A 24,627-nucleotide genomic window follows, 5' to 3' on the forward strand; every position below is an offset into this window, starting at 1 on the left:
TTGCAATAGCAAGATAAATACAAACCTGGCAACTGAAATAAAACTGAGAAGTATTTATGATATCAGTATGTGGCCCTACTCATTTTCTGTAGAAAGCAAAGGGAAGAATAATTTCAAAGGTGGCAGGGTGTCTGTTTTGTGCTTAAAACCAGAAGAAGAAAATTGAATACTTTTTATGAAATAGAGGGTTGAGTTTCTTTATAATATAGTTTCTAGTTAAGTCTGAAATGTATAAGCATCTAGAGTGTTTCTAGAACCCACAGAACTTTACAATGTGTCTGAAAATCACTGTTATTTTTTCTATAATATAACAATATATGAGGACCACAATTCCAAGCATGGAGTGATCCATCTTCATTTCAGCAATATTGAGTCTTGGGAATTATCTGCACCAAAGTGTTACAATCAAGTAAGTCCTGATTTATGATGCTTTCAAAGAGAGGGGAACCGGGTAATTTGCATTCACCCCTCCATCTTGCAGTTTAACTGGAAAAAGTGGGCTTGTGATTTCAACTGAATACCCACAATAAAGTTTCTGCGTATTTCCTTCTCCTCCTATGTTTGATCAGAAAAGCAGGCCTTCTCTTGATTTCTCTTTGGAAAACTGTAGATGACTGCAGATATAGAAGAGTGTAAGCCATCCTATATATAGCATGGAAATGAAACCTGACTAATTGAAAGGGAATTGGATTTTTATTCAAACTGTTTAAAACATTTTGAACTATTAGATCTTTACCCCTGTTTAACTCAAATGTCTGACTGACAAATGCTTGGAAGAAGAGCTCCACAGATAAAAGATTATAAACAATATTCAGAACTACTGCAGCTGTGACTCAAGGTTGTGTCATGGACCTTATGAGTCCTCAATGGCCTCTACTAAGGGGAAGTGTAAAAGACCTTCAGTTCCTATACTAGTACTTGTATAAGGCTGAGTCTGGCCTTGATAACCTTTGAAGATACAGACAATTGCATTTTAAGTAAATTAGAATTGGTGTTTTGGATCTTTTCAAAATTTCCAATGTGACCATTGTACGGATCAAGTTACATTGCATAAGGTTGGAACATTTCTTTGTTCGTGAGGGACTAGGATGGGGGGGTCCTTAGATTCTCTGGGATAAATAAATAAACCAAATAATTGTCACACTTGTAAAAAGCCATATTAAACCACTGGAACTTTGGTGAAATGCATGTTATCTACTTACAGAATGTGCATGCTTATATTTCAGCTACCCAGATTGGTATGACTGTCAGTTACTTAGGCACAATGTATGATTTGTGTACAAAGAAGTGAAAACTTAAAGCACTTAGGACACCTATACATGAGCGTGGAGGCTCCTCTGACATGCTGGAATTCCAGCGATTAATTGAGCCTCCTGTGTTTCTTGCATCAGCGTCCCAGCGCTTCCAAATGGCAGCAGGGGTTCTTTATCTAAAGCTCATCTAACGAGCTTTAGTTCAAGCACCCCCGCCACCATTTTTAAGCACAGGTACACCAATTCATGAGATGCAGCAGTACTTTAACTGCAGCGGCTCTTAGAGCCCTTCTAATTAAAGTGCCATGCCCTCCCTTCCCCCCCTTCTCCCTCTCCACCAGCCCCAGAGCATGTGCAAAAGTGCCCTCAGACTTTTTAAAATCCTGTATGTAGCCAAATACATGGATTGGCCTCTGGCTTTTGCTACATTTTTCTAGTAAATATTTCAGGCATGGCATAGCAGAATTGCAACCAAAGGACAAAAAATGTAAAGACTTGTTACTTAGATGGGAATGATTTAATCATTTCATTGTTGTAGGGTTCCATACATAGGTTGCCTAGTGCCAACAAGTAAACAAAGTTCTTTCTACACATCTATATAGAAAAGGTCTTAAAAATTAGAGTAACTTAAAAAAATAACCTGTTATCAGTGTTGAAATTCTCTAGTAAATGCTATAAAAGCACTTAAGTATTTACTGTTTTTCCATCTATACATCATTAAAACATTTACTGATGATATGAGCAAACAAAATTAAGTTACATGTTACAGGAAAGAAAACAGTTATAGTTGTGTTTGACAGAATAAGCTGATTCAGAGAAGCAGCATCAGTTTTGCCAGATTAATGCCTCCTAGTTGTTGTTGCCATCTTCTTCCCTTTTTCTATATGCTTTATTTAACATTTGTATTTCTTCCTGATAACCATCTCTCTCCATATGCTGCTTTTTACTGTTTTGCCTGTGAGCCTCAACAGTGTCTGGAATTGATATGTTAATATCACTGTCAGGATTGTTTGAAGGTATAAAGAGTGAGTAGGAGGCTGTTTCCCCTAAATCACAAGAAACAAACCTATTTTCTTTCCGTGAATAGCGCAAGGATGGAGACCTAACTTGAGCAGAGGACTGGCTGATGTTACTGATGATAGACACAGTATCCATGGCTTCTTCATTGTCACAAATTTCAAGAACCTCTAAATGAATTTTGACACTTGTGTCAGCAAATGTAGTAGGAGAATCCTCAGGGTTTGGCTCATGACCAACGCTCTTTGATCGATACACTTCAATTTTCTTTGATGTGGGTGTTATTTTTTGCCCTTCAGTGCTTACCTCGTATGTAGATAAAGAGAGAGTTTTTCCTGTGGGGGCCTGAAGAGATACAGTTCCTTGAAATGCACATAAAGGAATAGCTAAGGCCCCACCTGAACGCTGGAAAGAAATAAAATTACCGTTATTTACTGTTCTTTTGTGAAGCCTGAATCCATTATAAATAAGCAAATTAAGCATAGCTTTTTAGATTGCCTTCATTACAGTACGCTCTCCATAGGATCACTTTAGAAGCCTGGCATTTAAATCAATATGATTTTTTTTTTTAAAGGAAAAAATCATTAAAATAGGTGTTTTAAAGATAGCAAGTCTCTATGACACATTTTAATACAAAAAGCAAGATCTCACTCATTAGAGTGATTATAATTCAGTTATATGCATGATAACAAAGAGATTTTATAACATTTGAAAAGGATTTGCAGACCATGATGATTTGAAAATGCCATAGAACCCAAATCCTCACCTCCAAAGACAGTAGGGATAGGTCTGCACTGCAGACAGAATCATCCTGTAGAGCAGCGGTCAGCAATGTTTTTGGGCAGAGTGCCAAAAAATGGTCACAACCTCGACTTGTAAGATGTTGGCATGTTGGGGGCAGGGGGCAAGAGAGCTGTGAGGGGTCTGATCCTCATTATGGCAGCATAGCCACTTCCCCGCTGTCTACTCCAAGGCGTGCATGCCACGCAAAATGTCTCTGCATGCCACACCCTGGCACATGTGATGAGGGTTGCCTACCCCTGCTGTAGGGCTACCTAAATTAGCCTTAAACAAGTTAACATGGGCGCATGTACAGGTCACTCTATGGCAATGTAATGATGTGCTGCATTGCCATACAGCATGCTATGGCAACATAGTGATCACATATGTCTACACGCAATCACCAGCTAAGTTGCCATAACAGCATGCTCTCCATGTATAGCATGCTGCTATAGCGACATAGCAGAGAAATCTACCCTTGTGCCATGCACACAGTGCAGTCACCACCCATACTGTGCCGTGCTTTAATACTTCCAAACAGAAGTGCTAAAGCATGGCGCCATAGCAACGGCACTGTATGGCAATGTGTAGATGTGCCCTATGAGTACCAGAAGCAATCTAGCTGGTCAGCAGTGTGCTAGTGAGAAGCAATGTGCATTGCACCCTGAGTGTGCTACCATCACCTCTACAGCTAACGACTCCTGCAACAATTCATAAGTGACCCTGCTTCCCTTCATATTTTCCCCATGGCTGTAACATCAGAGATGATGCTATGTACAGGGCTGAGGGCTCAGTAAGCAGCCCACCAACCCACATTTCAGAACTCTGTTCACCCTTCCAGTGCAGTAGCCTGCACTTTTCTGGCATGTCTGAGGAAGAGGATATGGGAAGGAAAAGAAGACTCAAGCAAAATGGAGCTTGAAACAAAGAGAAAAGAAAAAAGGATGAGGGAAAATATAAGAGCAGTGAGAAAATGAGAGAAAGAAGAGAGACAGCCAATTTGTCAGATTATGACAGGAGACTAGGCACAGTACTCCTCACCCTCTAGCTAAGGGAGGGCTAAAATAAGGGAAGGAAGCAACTGGTCAGAGAACAGCAGGATTTGCCTTCTAATTTGTGACAGTGTTGTGACAAACTGACATTTTAGCTGACAGGCATGAACACTGGATAAACCCTACACAGCAGAGAGCTCAGAATAGTTCCTTGTTCCTTGATTACAAAAACCACTGGCCTTTACCTTTGCTACTTACCTGCTACATTTATGGATGATCCCAAATCCCCTTTGTGTGTTAATCATAAAATGGGAACATGTCTCTCCCACACAGTTCATGATTTGAAAAAAAGGGTGGGGAGGGAAGAGAGTTAAGACAAATTTTAGCTCAAATAACAAGGCAGGGATGCACTCTGGCATTACTCAGGAACTGAAAGGGTGCCTCCTTTCATGCAAAAAACCAAGGAAAGAACTAATAACAATACCATCTTTCCTACTGAAAACAACTGGCAAAATGCTCTTTTGAGGATTAGGAAGGTCAGTTACTTACTATTAAGAAAAGATCTTGTGATGAAACCTTGAAGATTGAGCCCTGAATTTTACAGGACTGCCATGCCATTAACTAAGTGCTGCAAGACCTCACCACAGATACAAAGAGACTGTCTCACGAAAAGACAATTGGGTCCCATTGTACAAGAGATGGTTATTAGACTCAGGCCTATTCTGGTGCTTGGACAAAGCACCTAGTCTGAAAAATATTAGCTGTTGGGGCTTGCCTTGCTAAGAAAGGAATAAAAGTCATAATAGTCTTAATAGATTTGTCAGAGGAAAATGGATATCAAAAGCATACCATCAATGTACACTCAATGTCACAAACAGCTTATTTTTCTGTGGATCTAGTTCAGACTAGATCCAATGATAATTAATATAACTTCAACTTTCCAGCACCCTGCCCTCTGGGAGTGGAATTCAGAACCTCGTGGTGGGCACCTGGGCTCCGTATGCAGACCACACTGCAGAACAGGAGCCAAAACTGACAGCACGTTGAATGGAGCGCTCTCATAGAGCTAGCCACAAAGAGAAAACACTGTCAACAGAAGGATGCCTGATAGCCCACCCTTCCCTTGGCATTATGCAACATTGTCCACTTGCACTCCACAGTAAGTCTGTACTTGAAGATAGTCACAACTTGTTATTCAAAAAAAGGGTTCAGTTTTAACCAAAAATATCTTGAGCAGAGAAGGAAGTGGCAGTAATGTCACTCTCCACCTACTCTGTGACATAGTTTAGTGACTACAGCACACCCCCCAGCAGTTGGAGATCTTTCCACGGAAGTAGGAAACTTTTGTTAAGTTCCCTTTACAGCTCAAAGAGGTTCAAACCTAGGTCCTCTGACTTCTTACTGCCCCCTAGCCACTAGGCTGTCAGTTAGTAGGCTGGTCAGCCATGTGGGTTCCCGTCTCTGCTCAAAGACTCTTTGTAAATTTTGGATTAAACAGTCATTGGATAAAATACATGAACTGGGAACCAAGACTCCCACTTCCTAGGTGACTGTCCTAACTGCTCTTCCTGCTTGTGTTGTCTCTCTCTAGCCCAATTAATATTGAGTTTTTGCTGCACAATGGTACAGTTTCTATAAAAGGGGTAAAGGTTGCAGGACCTCACCCAGAATAGTCTATGCTCTGATTGCCTGGTCACTCTCCTGGGCACTGCAAGTGCGAACATCAAGATAAGAGAATTAAACCAGGTCTCCCTTTTCCCAGCCAATTATTTTGACTAATATAGTATTAATGACATACTGACATCACTTTCTCTTTGGGTCATGTTATAAAAGACAGGAGCCAAGACTGTATTTTGGACAGTTAAACCTGACCCTGTTGGTTTGGGTTTGAGAACAACAATCAGGTTGAGTTCCTTAGGGAACCTAGGTGGGAAAACTTGACAGATATATATGAAGCTGGACATGTTCCAGACTTCTTCAGAAGCAGAACTGCACATATGCAGGAGCCTGGGGAACATTAAAGTCAAATGGCAGGGGGTGCGGGGGAAAGGGAGGAGAGTTCTCAGCAAATGTAGGTGCTTCCAGGGATAGGCAGCAAATGACTGGAAGCTTTTTGAAATTACAGTTTTGGACTTAGGCACCTAAAATACATTTATATCTTGCTTTGGATCATTAATCCCCAACCTTTTTCTCAGCATGACCCCATTTAAACATTGGAAAATTTTTGCAACACCAGAATGATGCAGACAAGATCAATCCCTGGGCAGCACATCTGGAGTGGAGCCTGTGTGGGGTGTGGGAGAGGAGGGCGGGCAGCGCTGCTTGCGGCAGGTTCGAGGTTCCCCATCATGCTGCCTCCCCCTTGGGGGCCTTTGCGGCCCAGCAGGTGGGACCCAGCATAGGAGGGGAGAGAGGGGTGGGGAGGCTCAGTGCTGCTGCCAGGAGCCCTATGCTGACTGTGTTGCCATGGCGAGGTGCTCCCTGCCTGTCCGGCAGCAGCAGCAGCAGCACCGGTGTGCAACTGTGCCTCCTGCACACAAATCTGAAGAACACATGCCCCCCCAGGCCTTCCTTCCCAGTAGGGTATGCAGCAGCCTCTCCCTGCAGCCCTGGAACTCTGCCAGCCTGCAAAGGGAACCCGTTGTTTCCCTCTTTTTAATGTTATTTTCATCATAATTGGTCGACACTGCTGAGTGTCTTTGTGACCCCATTTTTTATTGTTGTGACCCCAAATGGGGTCATGACCTCAAGGTTAGGGGTCTGGCCCTTGGTTCTGTAGCTAGGTGCATGAAAGGTAATATTTATCTGTTGTGTAAAACTGAATTCTCATTGAACAAAGAGAGAGAATGTCCTGAACTACAATAGAGGTTGTGGAAGAAACAATGTAGTTGTTCACAAATTTGTTTCTAAGTAACTGATAAAAGATGTGAGGCTTAATTTTCAACCACAGATCTAGATGCTTTGTGTTGTGCAGGCTCTAAATTGGTTATACTGGAAATTTCCATTATAAGAGTCAGTTATACTGTCTGCATCTCTGCAGTAGTTCCTCTGGTTCATAGTGCAGGTTATATAGAAAGACATCTGAAGTGCAGGAAAACAAAAGTTGAATAAGGACTAATTATTTGAGCACCTATTGAATGCAAGGCTAGATTCTACCTTGAGATATCCAATTTTACAAATCTGTAGTATCTAGAAGCTGGAAGATATCTCTGAGTAATTACTTGTACCATACATCTCACTGCTCTTTCTAGGTAGTCTGACTTTTTTTTTTAATTAAGAAAACAACCTCCATTTTAGCAGCAAGACGTACACACCAGGTTTATACTTTTTTCCTACATTTGGTGGGCAGTATAATTTCTCCAGTAGGAAAAACTGAAATAATATACCTTATCTATGTGCCTCTTCAGTGATATGGGCCTATTTACTAGCAAGTTCATGCAGTCAGGTAACAAGACAAAGTGATAACCGATATATTGTAATATAGTGATGTTTTAGGGGCACTAAATAATCTGAATGGGACTGTTTTGCCATGGTCAATGAAAAAATTTAAAGCCTAAACTAATAGTTTCTCATAAATTGCTACTGACATAACAAAAAAATCTACTACCTACGCATCTCATTAAACAAATACTAATTAAACAAACTCACTGGCCACCAATGTAAAATACTACAACATAAAAAAACCCAAAATGAAATCAAATACTAAGTATAGCTAACAAGCCCTATATAATGTTTTGATGTTTGCTAACTAAATCACAGACTATTTTAAGTTTTTAAATAAATCGAACTCGTGAAATAGCACAAGGAGGTAAAGGGAGCATAGATTTAAGTCACTACTCTTAAATGTTTGTGCTGGCTGACCACAATGATGCAGTGCAGCTGTGTTCTACACCAGGGAAGCTTACAGGTGGCATCTGTGAGTTGAGTACCTTACAGTGATGCTTAAAAGTGACAGTGCCATGAAGGAGAACTCCAAAGTCCACAGGGTTGCAGTCAGAGATGATGAAAGGCCCTCTGTGCAACCAACCTTCTTTAAATGCTTCTGAATTAAGTACCTGAAAGGATAAAACACCTGAACCAGCTCCAGGACAGCAGCCCTCCCAGCAGTGCAAAGAAGGTCTGGCACCTCAGTCATGTAGACTAGTTACTAACTGATGTTCTGAACAATATGAGCTAGAGGTTAAAGACTCTCCTGGATTCCCATCTTTTATCTTGGCTGGTTTGCTTGTTTGGCCAACCTCATGCATAAGAAGGAAGCTGAGTTAAGAAATGGAACTCATGTATTAGATTTACTCTAAAATGAACGGGCTTGGAACAGCTTTATTTCTTCTGAAAGAAAGAGAAGGACAGATTTAGGTCTCATTTGCATCCGGTTAAATCAGGATAAACCCATAAAAGTCAGTAGAGTTAGTCTAAATGGCAACTAGAGTAAATGGGAGAATACCTGTATATTTTCTGTTCAGCTCAATTATCTTAAAAAAAACACATGGTATAGTTTTTCTACAAAGCATTAACAATAATGTGTGCCTTGTTATTCTTTTTTGGCTGCATGGTGGTGGGCTTTCACTTATTTTGTTCTTGTAAAGATACCCATTATGTCAGCTTTACTATCTAAAGGAGAGCTGTCAAAGATATGGCCCATAGGCCAGCTCTGGCCCATAAAGCCCTATGATCCATCCCAGGTCTTGGACAGTGTGAGAGCCAATCTGGACCAGCCCAGGATCCAGCGCACAGGGCTGGTCTGACGGGGCACCCCATGCAGTGTGCGCCTCTTGCTGGCCCTGTGCACCATGTGCAGAGTGAGCCTCAGAGTGGGGCCAGCGCACGCTTTGTGTGGGGCTTCCCAGAAGATGCATCAACCATTCCATCACCACGCTGGCACCTTAGGGTTTGAGCCACTTCTCACCCAATGCATCAATGTATATGGCCATCACACCTGAGAAAGTGGCCACAGTGCTCTTATGGGTTTACTAACCTTGCCTCCCTCTCTGACACCCTGGGATGCTGGCTCACTGTCTCACCTCCCACATCTTTTTTGGAACAGATTATTAATTTGAGAGGTTGCCTTAATTCACCAGAAGGACTTCTGGAAGTATTTTGCTCTATGGATCACTTCACTGGGCTGGCTTGTTCCTCAATTTATTCAAGTTTGCTGTGTTGCCTCATTCATCGGTTCAGTCTCTTAGGAGGGTGAGAGTCAGAGCCCAGCTATCTCAATCCTTGGGCTTTTGGTAACCTGCTGTCACAGCCTCTGGACATCTGACAGTCCTCTATCAAATGCTCTGTTCCTCCCTGGCACTAACTGTGGCCTGTAGTCTTCCCCATTGTCACACCCATGCTCCAAGGAATCTTTTCAACAATAACAAACAATGTGAAACCTCAGTCACTTAACTGCTAAGCAATCCCCTTCAGAATCCATAGGATCACAGGAAAGAAGGGCTGGAAGGGAACTTACATGGTCATCTAGTCCAGCCCCCTGATCAAATCAGGATCATTGCTGACTAAACCATCCCAGCCAACTGTTTACGTAGATACATAGATGCTCAGGTCAGAAGGGACCTCGATAGGTCATCGAGTCCATCCCCCTGCCTAGGCAGGAAAGAGTGCTGGGGTCAGATGACCGCAGCCAGATGCCTATCTAGCCTTCTCTTAAAGACCCCCAAGGTAGAGGAGAGCACCACCTCCCTTGGACCCCATTCCAAATTTTGGCTACCCTTACTGTGAAGAAGTTTTTCCTGATATCTAGCTTAAATCTGCTCTCTGTCATTTTGTGACCATTGTTCCTTGTTACCCCAAGAGGCACCAATACTAGACCATCCTTATAGTCAGGAAATTCCTCCTAGTCTCCAACCTAAACTTCCCCTACTGCAGCTTGAGGCCACTGGTCCTAGTCCTGTCCCCTATGGCCACAGAGAAAAGCCCATCTCTATACTCTTTATAATATCCTGCACATATTGGAAGACCGTTATCTTCAAATATTCCCTTCACTTCAGGATCTACAAGGCTTCCTTCCCTTCACAATCAGTAGGTTCTTGTCCTCCAGATCCTGTGGAGCTCCTTCTCATGGCTAGCAGGGTCTGTTTCAAGCCAAGCAGAACCCAGTTTCAAGATCCAGCCCCAGAGCCTGGCTTAAGGGTTCCTTTGCCTCTCCCCTTTTTGGTTATCTGACCTGGGATTCCCTTAACTGGGCACATAGGGTGCCTACAGACATGCTGTGAGGCTGCTCCAACATGCTGTAATTACAACATGTTGGAGCAGATTCGATTAATTGAGTCTCCAGCCAGCTCCAGCCAGCCTCCATGTCTGTGTATCAGCATTCATGTGCTTCAAAATGGCAGCAGGGGCACTTGAGCTAAAGCTCGTTCAACGAGCTTTAATTCAAGCACCCCCAGTGCCATTTTGAAGTGTGGGGAGGCTGATATATGAGACATTGCAGCACTTTAGAGTGGCTCTAGCAGCCACTGTAATTAAAGCACCCCCCCCTTCTCCCCACAGAGCACATGTAAAAGTGCCCATGATTTTCTATTGACGTAATTAGCAGGCCTGCTACTTCATTCTGCTGCAGCCATTCCTTTCTCAGTTGTTCATCATCCTAGCTCCTGCAGCCCCCTAGTTACACTCTGGAGACTGCAGCTCTTTTAGCTCTAGTGTCTGGTGCCACTCTCAGTAACAGGGTTTGAGTAACTACTCTCACAGGATTCTGGTGCCTGAAAGTGGCTTCCCCAGAAATGTGGAGCCTGACAGCAGCTCCCTCTGCATTTTGAAGTCCAGTTTATGTTCAAAGTAGGTTATTATTAGAGGTTCTGCATTTCTCTTCTCAGTAATGGGGTAGAGAACCCAGTACACAGACCCAAAAACACATTAATTGTAAATAATGCAGTATGTTTCAAGAGCAAATCAATTTTAGTTACTTATACCCTTTTATAGACTCATATTATGTATGTGCTTTTGTATATACATATTTATTCATTTACTTTAGTCCAACTCTTGGGTAAGACTGACTGAAGGGGAAAAAAGCCCAGTATTTCTGCCCCGCAGGAAATTCTGATATTTTAGTATTTGTTTCTCTCTTGAAAAAAGTCAAAAGCTTCAAACTTTTCTATGATTCTGAAACATTTAAGTTTGGTAAAGTCAAGGTCTTTCAATTGAAATACAACATTTTGATATTCTCTAAATCAATTCATTTCAATTTTCTGATCCCAGTCACCCCCTTTTGTTTCAGGTCAACATTAATCTGTGTCCAGCTGAGCTTCTGTAATGTTTTATGAACATTGCAGAATGGGATCCAGACCTGGTCCATTTACTAGAAAGACAATTAACAATATTAAGTTTCAAGATAAAATTAAAGATAAATAGTTGGACTAGCAGTATTCATAATTCATCTGAAATCATGCAGATTCATTTTCTATTGAGCTGTTAGTACTTGTATCTAACAAACAGCAGCTTGTTAATTTTTAAAAATGTTTAAATATTAAATATCTGCCTCCTGCATGCCATGCAAAAACCACTTCACGTAAAATTATTTAGGATTTACTAAAAATGAAAGATTTGGGGTCCAAAGCTATGTACGCTCTGTGTGCACTTACTTTAAGGTGAGTTCCTTGCACACTGAATGTGTACCCAGGTTTGCGCCCTTTCCCCACCTCTTATACTATTTGTAAAGAGTGTTTATTTCCATTCTGCCTCACCACAGAGTATTTTCACTGTTCATTTTCCTGTCTGGAACAGCTATAAGCTATTTTGTCTGTTAAAATCTAGGACACAGTTTTCATTAGAGGACTACATGTGCCAGTACATTAATTTTTTTAACAAGCAAAAATGAAACGTTACAATGAAACAAAACACAGATATATTCATACTTCACATACTATCGTGGCATTCTGAACAAAGGAATTTCTGCATAACTAATACAGCAAATCCTTTTATTATTACATTAAGTCACACACTGTAGCCTATCATGTTTTACAGAGAATAGAAAATAGTCCACAATGCACATGTTTGTGCAGCATTTCTAAATCAAACCAATAGAAGGCTAAATTATCTCCTCTTCTGGTCACTTTGTGATGCTCAAGTAGAATCCGATTCTAATTCACCCGTTTAGAATTTCCCCCACATCGGGAAGGTCTTAGCTGATAGTGGGTGAATCAAAACATGAGCTTTACTGTGCATTAGGCTAATCTAATGTGTAGTAAAGCATTACTGTCTAGACATGTGCAGCAATTACTGCACAGTAGACTAATTTAAAGCACTGTTTGCTAGTACCAACAGGTACAGGTACTAGAAAATGGCACTTTAAACTAATACACCGAAGTGCATGTGTAGACCCTGACCAGGAACAAATTGTTCCCAGCCAGCCCAGGCAGCAGGGGGCCACAAATGCTATCTTAAAGCTCCCAGCCATGCAGAGCTCAGGGCCAGCCATGTGGCTGGGAGCTGCCCTGGAGCTGGGACAGCTCCCCGGAGTCCCCAGGAGCCTAGGCTTGCCCCAGAACCTCCTGCCAGCTTGGGGATGCCTCCAGTGCCCCCTGCCAGCCTAGAGCTGGCTCCCAGGAAACCTGGAGCTCCCCCTAGTGCTTTAGGGGGGCAAAGCAAGACAGGAACAGCCCTCATTAGGCCCACAACCCAGGTGCACATGTAGACTTGCTCCCAGGAGCAGTTTAACATGCCTGCAGTTACTGTGCAGTAAATTCAGGAGCATTAATTGTCCATGTAGATGCACCCACAGAGTGCTAACCTTGCTCCAACCCAGCTGTCCATTGGGCCCTGGCAGAGGGATTAACTGTGGTCTACCAATAATCAATTCCCAGTTGGCTGAGGGTCTTTTATTTTTTTTTAATTCACAGCCAAGCCACTTATAGAGCCTTCTCTATAGTATCTTTACAAATAGAACGTACTAGAAGTTTTGCTAGAGTAGAATCTGAAGAATATGACTCATTAAGAGAAATAAGCGTTTAGAATCATTCTTTGGAAACCGACAGAAACAAAACAGAACCAGAATCTCCCCACAACTCGACCCTGTTTGTCAAGAACTGTTTATGCACCCATGCTTACTAATACAATGGCTTTAACTTGGAAATACAGTTTTAAAAAAATCATTTTTTTTGATTGTCATAATAGGGTCTCATCCTAAAAAATGCCAAGCACTTTCAAAGGAGATATTGTGCACCTTAACCTTCATACATTCCCATGTGATAATTTCCTACCCCAGACACATATTTTGTGCAGTATCTTAAAGTTAATTTATTCTAAAAAAAAATCTTTTTAGGACATTGTCACTGGCATCACAGTGCACAATATTCGCAAAGAACAGCTAGCTTACTTGAATGGTTTGCTTGCTGTGGATGAAAAACTGTGCAGGGTAACATGTTACCTCAGGCGTGAACGTGTTTTTCCATATAGGGTAACAACTTACCCCAAACCTATGTTAATGCATTGAGGTAACTTGTTGCCTCAATGCAATTTCTGTATAAATGACAAGTCTAGACCTGTCTGGCCATTTTGGGTGGATGCATCTGAAAGATCAGCTTTCATTCGCACCTCATTCATGTCCACTTCAGGTATCCATGGTAACTAATGAATGGCTATTCCCCCACTCTGCTTTTGAAGAAGATGTGGTAATCCCTTTTGCTAACCACTTTGTTTGCATGCTGCAAGGTCATCAAAACTCCCTGCCCCTTGCCAACCCCCCTTGTCACACACAAATCCACCTCTGCTCTCTTTTCTCATGGCATAACTCCACCTCACTTACCCCTTCATAACATACAAGCTAGTTTGCCCTGCCTTTGTTGGAAGTGAGGACAAGGAGCAAAGGGACAGCAGAGAAGAAACAGAACAACATCATACTGCAATACAGCACACACTATGGAGTCCCCTTCAACAGTAAGGGCTTGATACCCCCCATGCCCCTTTTACTTGCTCTCAGTAAGCCCCTGTATGTGTGGTTTCCAAATAGCATTGACCCACATTTGGCTTGCCTGCAAAGGGTGGATGCTGGTCTGGTTTTTGTACCCAGGAGGAGAGGATGCTACCTGCGCTGCCATAGGGCAGGGTGGAATTGCTTCTGTGACAGCATTGGTGGACAGGCTTGTCTTTGATTGTTATTTATATGCATTCAGCAGTAATCCATTTTTTTCTTTTTTTCTGCAGTCCAGGATGAGAAGGCAGTACATATTCAGCGCTGAAGCCTGTCTTGCACACGTAACTAGGGATGACAGCAACACATCCACTGACAAAATCTTATCCCAAGGCAGTGAGGATGCCGACTTTATTCCAGACATGGGAGATTGTTCAGAGCAAGAAGACCATGTGTCTATGGAAGCTTCATCCACCTCAGATGAGGAGGAGTTGGTGCTACAAGCAGAAGTGATGCCAACACTTCCAGTAGGGAAGTGGACCAGCCCACGGCTGCTGTGGAAGACCAAGGAGAGCTACTGCAGGACATGGAGCACAGCCACTGCCCCCAGAAAACATTGCAGATGGTGACACCTTTAGAGGAAGGAATGGCAGAGTGTGGGGAACAAAGTCCACAACTAATACATCATCAGAGAACAGCCAAGGACACAGTCCAAAAAAGGCCTGGGCCAACAAGAGAAAGTAATAAAGACACAATGGTGGAAACATTCCACCTGTTTCTCTCACAAGATATCCTGACTGTTATCATAAGAGAAACAAACAGAGAGGCAGAAAGAAGATTCAGGGAGTGGAATGATAGCCATCCTGAAAATACAAAAGAGTGAAAAAAGCTGAATGAAACAAAGCTGAAAGCTTACATTGGCCTCCCACTGCTGAGTGGTCTATACCACGGTGGTCATGAGGCACTGGAGGAGTTGTGGGAGCAACACACCGGGCATCCTTGCTTCCATGTCACCATGAGTTTAAAACGATTCTGTCAAATCACCAACTACCTGAGATTTGACAACAAACTGACATGAGGAAAGGAGAGCTGTGGACAAGCTTGCTGCCTTCAGAGATATTTGGACACAATTTGTGGAGCAGATCAGGAAATGGTATATTGCAGGAATACACCTGATGGTTGATGAGTGGCTCATTGCATTCAGGTGTTGCTGTCCCTTCAAAAAGTACATGCGCAGCAAGCCTGCCAAATATGGCTTGAAAATTTGGTGGTGCTGTGATTCAGCAACATCATTCCCCCTGTTTGGAGACATCTACCTGGGCAAGCAACCAGAAGCTTAGTACCCAGGTCATTCAAAAACTGGTTCAGCCCTGGTACAAGATGGGAAGGAATATTTTGGGTGACAATTTCTTCACAAGTGGCAGAAAAACTGCTACAACAGGACTTCACCTATATGTGGGTATGATTGAGAAAAACAAGGCCGATATCCCAAACGAAATGCAAGCAAAACAAAAAAGGGAAACTTTTTCATCCATTTTTGCTTTTGATGGGGAACTCACCCTACTTTCCTATGTTCCAATGAAGTCCAAAACTGTGCTGTTGCTGTCAAACATGCACCATGACCTGTCAGTGGGTGGAGAGCAAAGAAAGCCATACATCATCCATGACTACAATAAAAACAAGGATGGGGTGGATAACCTTGACCATTTAGTCCGTATGACTACTTGCAGATGGAAAATCAACAGGTGGCCAATGATACTATTTTTCAATATGCTGGATGTGGCTGCCATTGCCAACCTTATCATTTGGCTATGTCGCAACGCACACTGGAAGCAAAGATCACATGTAAGAAGACAGCACTTTTTTTTCCAGGAGCTTGGAGAACAGTTGATTGATCGGACAAATAAAACAAAGAATGATGGATACATGTAATCTGTCTAAGTCCGTCAAGTCTGGTATGACTGCCCTAAATTACCAATTGCTACAATGCACCCCAGTAGAACCTTCTGCAAGCATGAGTGGACATTGTGCTTTTTGTCCAAGGACAGATGACCACAAAAACCGGAATGATGTGAAGATGGTAAGCAATTTGCTTGTGTGCACCACAGTACATCACTGCTGCTTTGTGAAGAATGAAATATTTAGTTAAAATAGTTAGGAAATGTTTTTGGAAGTAATTGTTAGTTTGAAAACTGTAAATTGAAGACTTAGCAAATTGTTCATTAACATTTTGAAACTCTAAAAAATGTTTAAATTTTGTTCATAGTTTCAGTTAAATAATATTTTGGGTTCAAATCACCATAAACACTCTTTCAAACAATCTGTATGTTTAATAAATAGTTTTTGGTACATTTATACTGTTGTCACTGGTTCCATTTTGTTCATGCAGGTGGGGTAACAAGTTACCCCATGAGACCAACAGTGTCGAATTGCGGGATAACAAGTTACCCCATGAGAACAATAATGTACGGTTTCATGAGAACGGATGAGGGTTAAACTCATACTGGATTCTATAGGAACTGCTCGGTAATTCACAGAATTAAGCCCTATAGAAAAGTTTTGAATACTGTACTCCTTAATTATATCTCATTATAATTTTGAATTTCCTTTTCATGACATTTATGTTTTACCTGAAAACTACTTTGCTTAGAAGTGTTTCAGATGGAGGTGAAGTGTTTATTTTGCTCAAAGAAGCCTATACAATTAAAATATTGCTAGAAGAAGCCTGTACCTTTAAAAATGCTCAAAGGTGACTTTTTATGCCTCAATTTAGCAAGAAAACATTTCTATATGCATTTTAGCATTCTATCCTCAATGCAGTAGGTTTTATCCCATTCACGCTTAAGAAAATGTAACCCAGCGGACCATGATTCTCTGCTACTTTGCAGTCAGTGGAGTCATTTAGACCTTGATTCAAGAAAGGATAAGTCCATGCTTAACTCAATGGGAAGCTTTAGAGATTTTATTTTAAGTGGGACTACATGGTGACACAGGAAAATATGAAGCAGCTTCATTTTCTGAATGTCTTCACTGATTAAGGATTTATCTCCTGAAAACAAAGCAGAGTCTGCTCTTTAGTGAAATACCTGTTAGCATCTGACTTTTTCTGAGAGTAAAAAATGTTCTGTAACAAAACACAGTACTTGACAGATGGTTCATGTAACTTCTGCCTCAGTTTGATTACAAAGACAAAAATGACTGCAGCAATATTACGAGCACCAACAATTAAAACATCACAAGTTATGCCCCTTAAAAGTTCTGAATTCTCCTTAAAAATCTGAAAAAATTTATTCTTTTTATTTCTGTTCTGGTTTTTAAACCTTTAGGTTGACATTATCAAGCTTTTCTCCAGAATCATGAAGGTAGAAACTTCATGTAAGATGATAGAAGGTATACAAATATAAAAGCAATGGTATTCGGAATTAAGGATGAAATTCCATAGCATATCTTTGTGTACTTATTTATAGGCCAGAGTAGGAGTGTCATACTGGTGGGCTATACACCCTGTCACAATCACTAAATACTCCCCTTCCTTTCCCACTGCTGACTGCTGCTGATTTTCATGGCCAGTGGTGATCAAAAACCACAAATTCTGTGGTAGGGAAAAGGTGTTGGGCTATATTTTGCTGTCAGAAGCTGGAATTACTGTTGGCATGGCCAGTGCCTAGGGAGCTAACACCACAATCACTTACTACTCCCCTGCTACTGATTTTCATGGGCAGTGGTGACTGAAAACCAAAAATCCAGTGGTAGTAAAAAGGGGGCTTGGTGGTGGTAGCATTAACCACATGGGTTCTAGCTGTGCCAGCATAGTGGTTCTGGTGGCTGTAGTGAGAAACTCCACGCGCTGGATGACCTGTCTCCGCAAAGTCCCATGGTCCAGATAATTCATCTCTGATTCAACTCTGGCAGCCATGAAAAGAAGCTCCATAGGCCAGATGACCCACCTCCATTTGACACCCCTGGTCTACAGTACCATTTTCATTCAAAGGATCCTTGCAAGTCCACAGATAACAGGAAGTTAAAAGAGCAGCCTACGAGGTAAATACTTGCTCGCTCAATTTTAAATATGTCTGGAAAAAGGGCAGTGCTATATAGTGCAAGTGGGAGATCAGAAATCATATCAGTTTGTCAATTCATTGTTTCTGGTATTTGCAGAAGAAGGTAGGAGCACTTGAACTGTGAAGTTAAATCCTAGTATGTGGGAATCTGCTGTACCAAAGTAGTGCTTATTCATTAGCTTGGGTGTGAATATATAGCCCTGCTAGAAATTCTGTCATCAGATTTAGATGATCCTAGAAAAAGACTCTGTAGAAGTGCCTCAGTCTTATTCTACTTGGAAGTCAAATAGAATATGTTACAAAGATATAAATGAGCAGTAACTCTACTGATTTTAGCTAAAGTTACAATAGTCTCCTCTACACAGGCTGTGCACACAACATTTCTTGTGACTCACTTTGTTCATTGATATCCCACTTTCAGGTCTAGAAAGCCACTGGGGTTTATTTTCTACAATCACTTCCTCTCCCTCTACAAAGTCCCATGAAGCAGAATAGAGTCTGGAATTAGCTTGCAGGCTCCAGTTAAAACAACATAGAATATTCACATATAACCAACAGCAAGCGACTTTGGGACACTAGAAAATGTCACAAGGTATTCAAAACACAATCCTATAACTTTCTTTCACTCCCTCCCTCCCTCCCAACAAAACAAAAAATACAGCCAGGCATTAAAGGAAAAAAAACCAAAACACTAATTTAGGGTTCCTTCACTTCTTTTTAAGGAATGGCCAACTAGACATGTTCCAAACAAATTTAAAATCCATTAAAAGCATTAACTGTTTAAGACGTCTATCTCATCCGTGGCTTAGCCACTCAGCTCTGTCTTTCAGCTTTCCACCAGCTCTGTTGTCTTGGTCCTGTTTATAACTCCGGAAACCTACTAAGATCCATTTGTTTCCTACTCCTGCCATTTAGCCTCTACCTTGCAGATAGAGAGCTCCAGAACTTTCTCCCATTATAAATTTACCATTCCTGAGATGTAAACCGACCTAGTCTGTCAAAGGTAAATCTGTGTTTGCAACAGAAAATTAGTGAAACAAACAAAGTGAAGGGCTGAGATTCTGGCCTTAATCAATTTAGTGTTAAAACCCAAAGTCTACTCCATAATAATAATATCTACATAATGCTTTTCCTGCAGAGATTTCCATATACTTTTCAAGGGAAGTTGGAAGTCAATCTCATTAACCCCATTTTACAGATAAGGAAACAAACCCAGAAAAAGGAAGTGATTTGGCTAATCACCCAACACGTCACTGGTTGCGCTGGAAATAGAAACAGTTTTCTTGAGTCCTAGTCTTGTACCCTTTCCATTGGACAGCATTGTCCCACCAGACAGAAATAATATAAAAAATGGGTAAGTCTATATTGGGTCTGCACCTCCTAATCTCTTCTAAGGAATGTAGACTAGGGCTGACCAGTTTTTAATTTTAGAATATCTCCAAATGAGGCGTTCATGCTGACTTTTCACAGACAATGTATTTTCTGTTTACTTTAATATAAAGACTTTAGTCTTCCAATCTCCTAAAAATAAAAAATTAACAACAGTAAAATTAATTACTGCATAAATCTGCCCTTTGAGAAGCTGACTGCAGTAAATTTAGAGTTGCTGTGGTAGTGACAGAAATAGATGAGGTCACCCCAAGGGACTTGGAAACCAGTGATTGCTCTTGCCCTAACCAATATGTCTGATCTATATTTGGAGTACATTAATTAAAAAGAACAAGAAACGCCATCCAAAATGAAAAGGGAAAAATGTATGTTTTTCTACCTTGGCTTTTGTATTGTGTTGTCTGGAAGGGAAGAATAAGAGCTCAGCTCAGCAGCCAGTCCTATGCAACATTGGGGGGAGGGAGGGAAGCGGGGGAAAGCAGATAAGAGGGAGGCAGTTGTGAGTTCAGAGTGCCTTCTGAAGTTTAGTGTGTCCTCTAACCTGGTGCCACTCAGTCCCAATCTGGTACCTACTGTAAGAAAAGATCACCTTTCGGCTTGCTCTAACCGGCCCCATCAGCCAGTGTCTACTTTAGAAGCCAGAGATCAGTCAAGCATAAAAACACCCCTGTCATAGCCTGTAAACCAGCAGCCATGCGAAAGCTTGACAAACGTAGCTGCTGAACAGTTGTGCAGGAGTTAGGTCAGATTCAAGGCACCTTTGCACTTAAAACCTTAAGGCCCTGGTGACTCAGGTATTTTTAGACTCTTACAATTCATTTAACTCACTTTGGTATCTACAGGATTCATTCTGCATGTCTACACTTTATTTTAAAATTTCACAATAATAGATTGAGTTAATTCTGCCTTATATTTAGGCATTGCTTGTGTAAGTGGAGATTTAAAGGAAGGAAAAGAAGAAAGAATTCTATAAAACTCTATTTTTTTTCATTTCCTTGACTAAACAAGATAAAATGACTGCCATCTCAATATCATTCAGATGACCACATGGTTTTTCCTTCTCTACATTTTTTTAAGAGCATGGATCTTAATTTCTTTATATTATAATGGCTGTTGACCTTTATACATGCTGTACTATTACTCTTATGTTAACATTATTATAAACCACTAGTATTATAAATAACCAATTCAGTTATATGGCCAAAGATTTCTATATCTCAAATATATTACATTTAAATAGGCATTCTGCTAGCTGAAGAGCTGATCTTATGTGATGCATATCCATTGAATAAAAACAGAGTTACCTAGCAGGATTTGGTGTCATGTTTGGTTTTCACCTGACATTCCCTTTCACTCTGGACACCTGCTTTATAATTGTGGAAAATAACTGGAAACACAAGGGTGTCCATTTTCATCTATATTCATGTTGTTTTTAGATGAGCAATTAAAAACCTATTGATCACTTCTCACTTACCTTGGGCAGCTGCTTTCATAATATAGTTCCAGGCATTTATGGTAACTCATAATAAATCATTTATACTTTCTGGTAGAATGTGTATAAATCAGCTGTGTGCAGAACTGAAATAAGTACATCAATTTTAACCAGGTGAATGGAGGCAATGACTTTATTTTCACACAGAAATTAGGGGAATTGTAGCAAAATAAAAATCACATGCAATAGCCTACATTAGGATAACATTTAAGTAAAAAAATTCATTACTTAAAATGTAGTAAAGGCCATGTCTTTGTTTGTTCATTACTGTATTTCATTCTGTACACTGAATCAAACACAGGTTCTGTTGGAAAAAGTGCAATCATGGAACTGAGAACAGTATAATGTTTATGTACAGCAGGTCAAAATTCAAGTTGCATGGGGAACCACAAAGCTATCTAATTTTTGATGGCCTGACTTTGCAAGTTAAATAACTTTCTTTTAACACATATTTTTGTACACAATTAGTTTATTTTTCTTAAAGAAGTGTTATATAATGTAACCATAATGGCCTCTAATCATGAATCATCAAGGTTTGACCCATGAACAGATGACCTCCTCTGCTTGATCTTTAGAGCTATCTGTAATCTTCCCTAACAGCAAAAGACTACTTTCTTGTCGGATACAGGATGGATGAAATGAGCCAACAGCATTAGATAGTGGATGTGGAAGGTGGCTTGGGTGTGTGTGGTAGTGGGGAGTTTGCCTCAGCAACCTCTTTCTCTCACCTCTTTCCCAGAAACATGGGGCTCCTGGCCCACGTGGTGCTCCTGGAGTGGAAGATGAGCCATTGGCACTGGGTTTGTGGAAAATATTACTCCTAGTTGCATAGCGGCTACAAAAATAGGCCTTGTCCTTTTCATTCATTTGGCATAATCCTCTGCTGTTTAAGTAGATCAAATTAACCAGATTCTGTGAGGTTTATTTGATATGTGTACTGCAATCTGATGAGAGCAGAATGGGAAAGAGGCTTTAACTAATGTATAAGCCTTCTGCTTATGTTTCTGCTAGGCACAACCTATTGTGAGGCTAAGTCCAAACAGCAGTTAATTGTTTTGGAATAAAGATCACAGACAGAGTACTTGGGCGCCTTGACACAAGACATTTACTGAGGAGTTGGCTAATTAGCTGGAAGTAAACATCTCACATCTACACATGCAGGGCAGTTAGGCTGGAATAAACTTATTAACTCTGCAGCAGGATAGTACTTGTATTTACTCCACAGCAGCACACATGTAGATGCTGACATGGCTGGCTGGGGCATGAGGGTCCTTAAATGCAGGGGCTGCCTGCCAGTTAGCCCCGCACTGGAGCACCGTCATTCCCAGCCAGCCCCTCCACAGCACGCTGAGGTGGGCAGGAGCATCCCCAGGCTGGCAGGCTGACTCCTGGGGCCCCCTGTCAGCTGGGACTGGTCCGACCCAGCTCAACATGCTGTGGTTCCAGGTATACATTCAAATGGCGCACCCAGAAGCAATAAACTCCAGTGCGATAAACATGTAGAACATGTTACAGTTCTATAGTGCTTATCGCACTGGAGTTTATTGCTTTGCATTAAAAGCATGTACAGATGCACCCCTTGGCTTTTGAAGAAGTTACATCATTCTTTCATTTCACTTGGCAGTTTTACGGTAGGTCAGTGAGGGTTTTTATACCCATTGGGACAGCATACTCTGGTTAAGATATTGCTGGGAACACTTTGTACACCTGCTTCTGCATGCATGCTCCACACCTAGAAGTAAGCTGTAAGGGTGTGCAAAGCAGGCCCTATTCGATTCTGATTCGGACCGAATCAGGGACAGTGATTTGATTTGTTGATTCAGATCACTGTCCCTGATTCAATTTGGTTGAATCCGAATCTGAAGATTTGATGCTGACTCAGAGAATCAGTGATTTGGATGTAGACACAGCTTTAAAAGTTTTTTCTACATACCTCTAGGTACCAGGCACAGCTCATGATTGCTGCAATGCTGGGGTGCATGGGGCATCCCACAGGAGTGTGGGGAGGGGCCTCCACATGCTTGGTGGCAAACCCAGAAGTGGACCAGAAGTACTTCCGGTCTACTTCCAGGTCTGCTAGGAAGCGTGCTGAGCCATGCCCCCCCGCCCTCCCCAGCTCAGCGATCAACCACAGGGGGACCCTAGGTGCCCCCCCCCCCAGACCCAGGAGGCACCAGTCACTAAGCCAGAGGAGCATAGGGGGCCCCCCCACATGGTCACTGGTGGACCCAGAAGTGGACCAAAAGTGCTTCTGGTCCACTTCTGGGTCTGCTGCCGAGCATGCTGGGGAGCCCCCCCATGCTCCTGTGGGACACTCCATCTGCCCCAGCATCGCAGCATTCACAAGCCGCCTGCTACATAGAGGTATGTAGAAAAAACATTTAAAGCTGTGTCTATGTCCTAATCTCCAAATCTTTCTGAATGGATTTGGAGGGTTCTGATTCAATATGGAGAGATTAAAGGGTCCTCTGATTCGATTTGGATTTGGAGATTCAGCCACTGAGTCAGGCCGAATCGATTCATGGACCAAAGCTTAGCACAGACCTAGAAAGCTGGTGAGGCTGCTCATGGTTGCTTCAGCAGTTGCTCTCAAGCATGCTGGAAATCAAGCTCTTGAGAGTGACAGCAGAAAGATACCCGGATGGTTTCACTAGCATACTTCTTGATTTGAAGCATGTTAGCAGGATTGAATGGGAATTTCACATGCAGGGTAGTCCATCTGGAGTACACTGCCACCATAGCACCGGTGTGCTTTAGGGGTCATTTGGCCAGAGCGGGCTTGATTTTGTTCAAGATACTTCAGTCTCCTTGTTTATTCATATCCTAGGCATCTCTGTTGGGACTGGCATTTACTATTTCCCTTATTGTTAGTCTTTTGGGGATGGGATGCACATACGAAGGTAAGACAAATAACATAGCTTAGTACCTGATCCTGGATTTATTCCCATGACTAAAAACAAACCATCTCCAACTGTAAGCAGGTAAGTCGATATAACAGTGACTCTTATCTAAGTGAAATCAATGACAAATCCTTTTGTCCCTTCTATTTGCAGTGCACATAAATGGTTCTAGAGATAAGAGCCTCTTAAAAGAATTTCCTTGAGGCATCTAGCAGACAAGATATCAAGTCGTGAGAAAAACCAGTAAAACCTATATCATATTAAATTCTGATAGGTTTCTGTTGCCTAAGGGTACTTAGCTAGAGGCAAAAGTAATGCCTAGTTATACTGGTACTCACTGTTCAACACACTATTCTACAGAAGAGAGGAGAAAACCTACCATTACATAAAGTGCTAAAGATATTTCTCATAAATGCACCTGGAAAAGAGTTAACAAATGACAAAAATAATTTTTCTAAGCCTGTTTTATGTTGAACATTTATCTTCCTATTCTTCTTTAGGGTGTATGTGTATGAAGTACAGGCAGCCTCATTCTTCTCTCCAACCTATTTGGTAATGGAGCAACCATATCAGTAGTTAGTTTTGATTCACAACACAGAAATGAAAGTAGAATCCACTGGAGACTCTGCTTACTTTAACATATCCTCTTCTCCAAATGACTCATATCACCCATATAATATGTCCAAAAGTAATACTAGCATTTCCACCAAAAATCTGATCAAATATAAAATAACCAGCAATAATTCTCTTCATGAAAGCTTTGGGGAGCATCCTTCACTTAGGCAAACCTATTAAATACAAAGAGGGAGGGGAGGAATCTTCCTGACTGAGATTTTTAGTTTGGACTTTGGATGTTTTGGTCTGAATCAGTAGTCACTCGTTTCAGTAAA

General features: G+C 41.5%; 1 protein-coding gene across 1 annotated transcript in view; it reads right to left on the reverse strand.

Annotated features, from left to right (window-relative positions):
• Positions 1-2,084: 2,084 nt before the first annotated feature.
• GPR149 (G protein-coupled receptor 149) overlaps positions 2,085-24,627 on the reverse strand; it is a 40,202-nt gene continuing 17,659 nt past the window's right edge. The window contains exon 4 of the mRNA XM_006016456.1: positions 2,085-2,675. Coding sequence (XP_006016518.1) covers positions 2,103-2,675 — 573 coding nt within the window. The 3' untranslated portion in view covers positions 2,085-2,102. The remainder of the gene's footprint in view (positions 2,676-24,627) is intronic.

Source organism: Alligator sinensis, unplaced genomic scaffold, assembly GCF_000455745.1.
Source record: "Alligator sinensis unplaced genomic scaffold, ASM45574v1 scaffold60_1, whole genome shotgun sequence".
NCBI classification, from domain to species: Eukaryota; Metazoa; Chordata; order Crocodylia; family Alligatoridae; genus Alligator; species Alligator sinensis.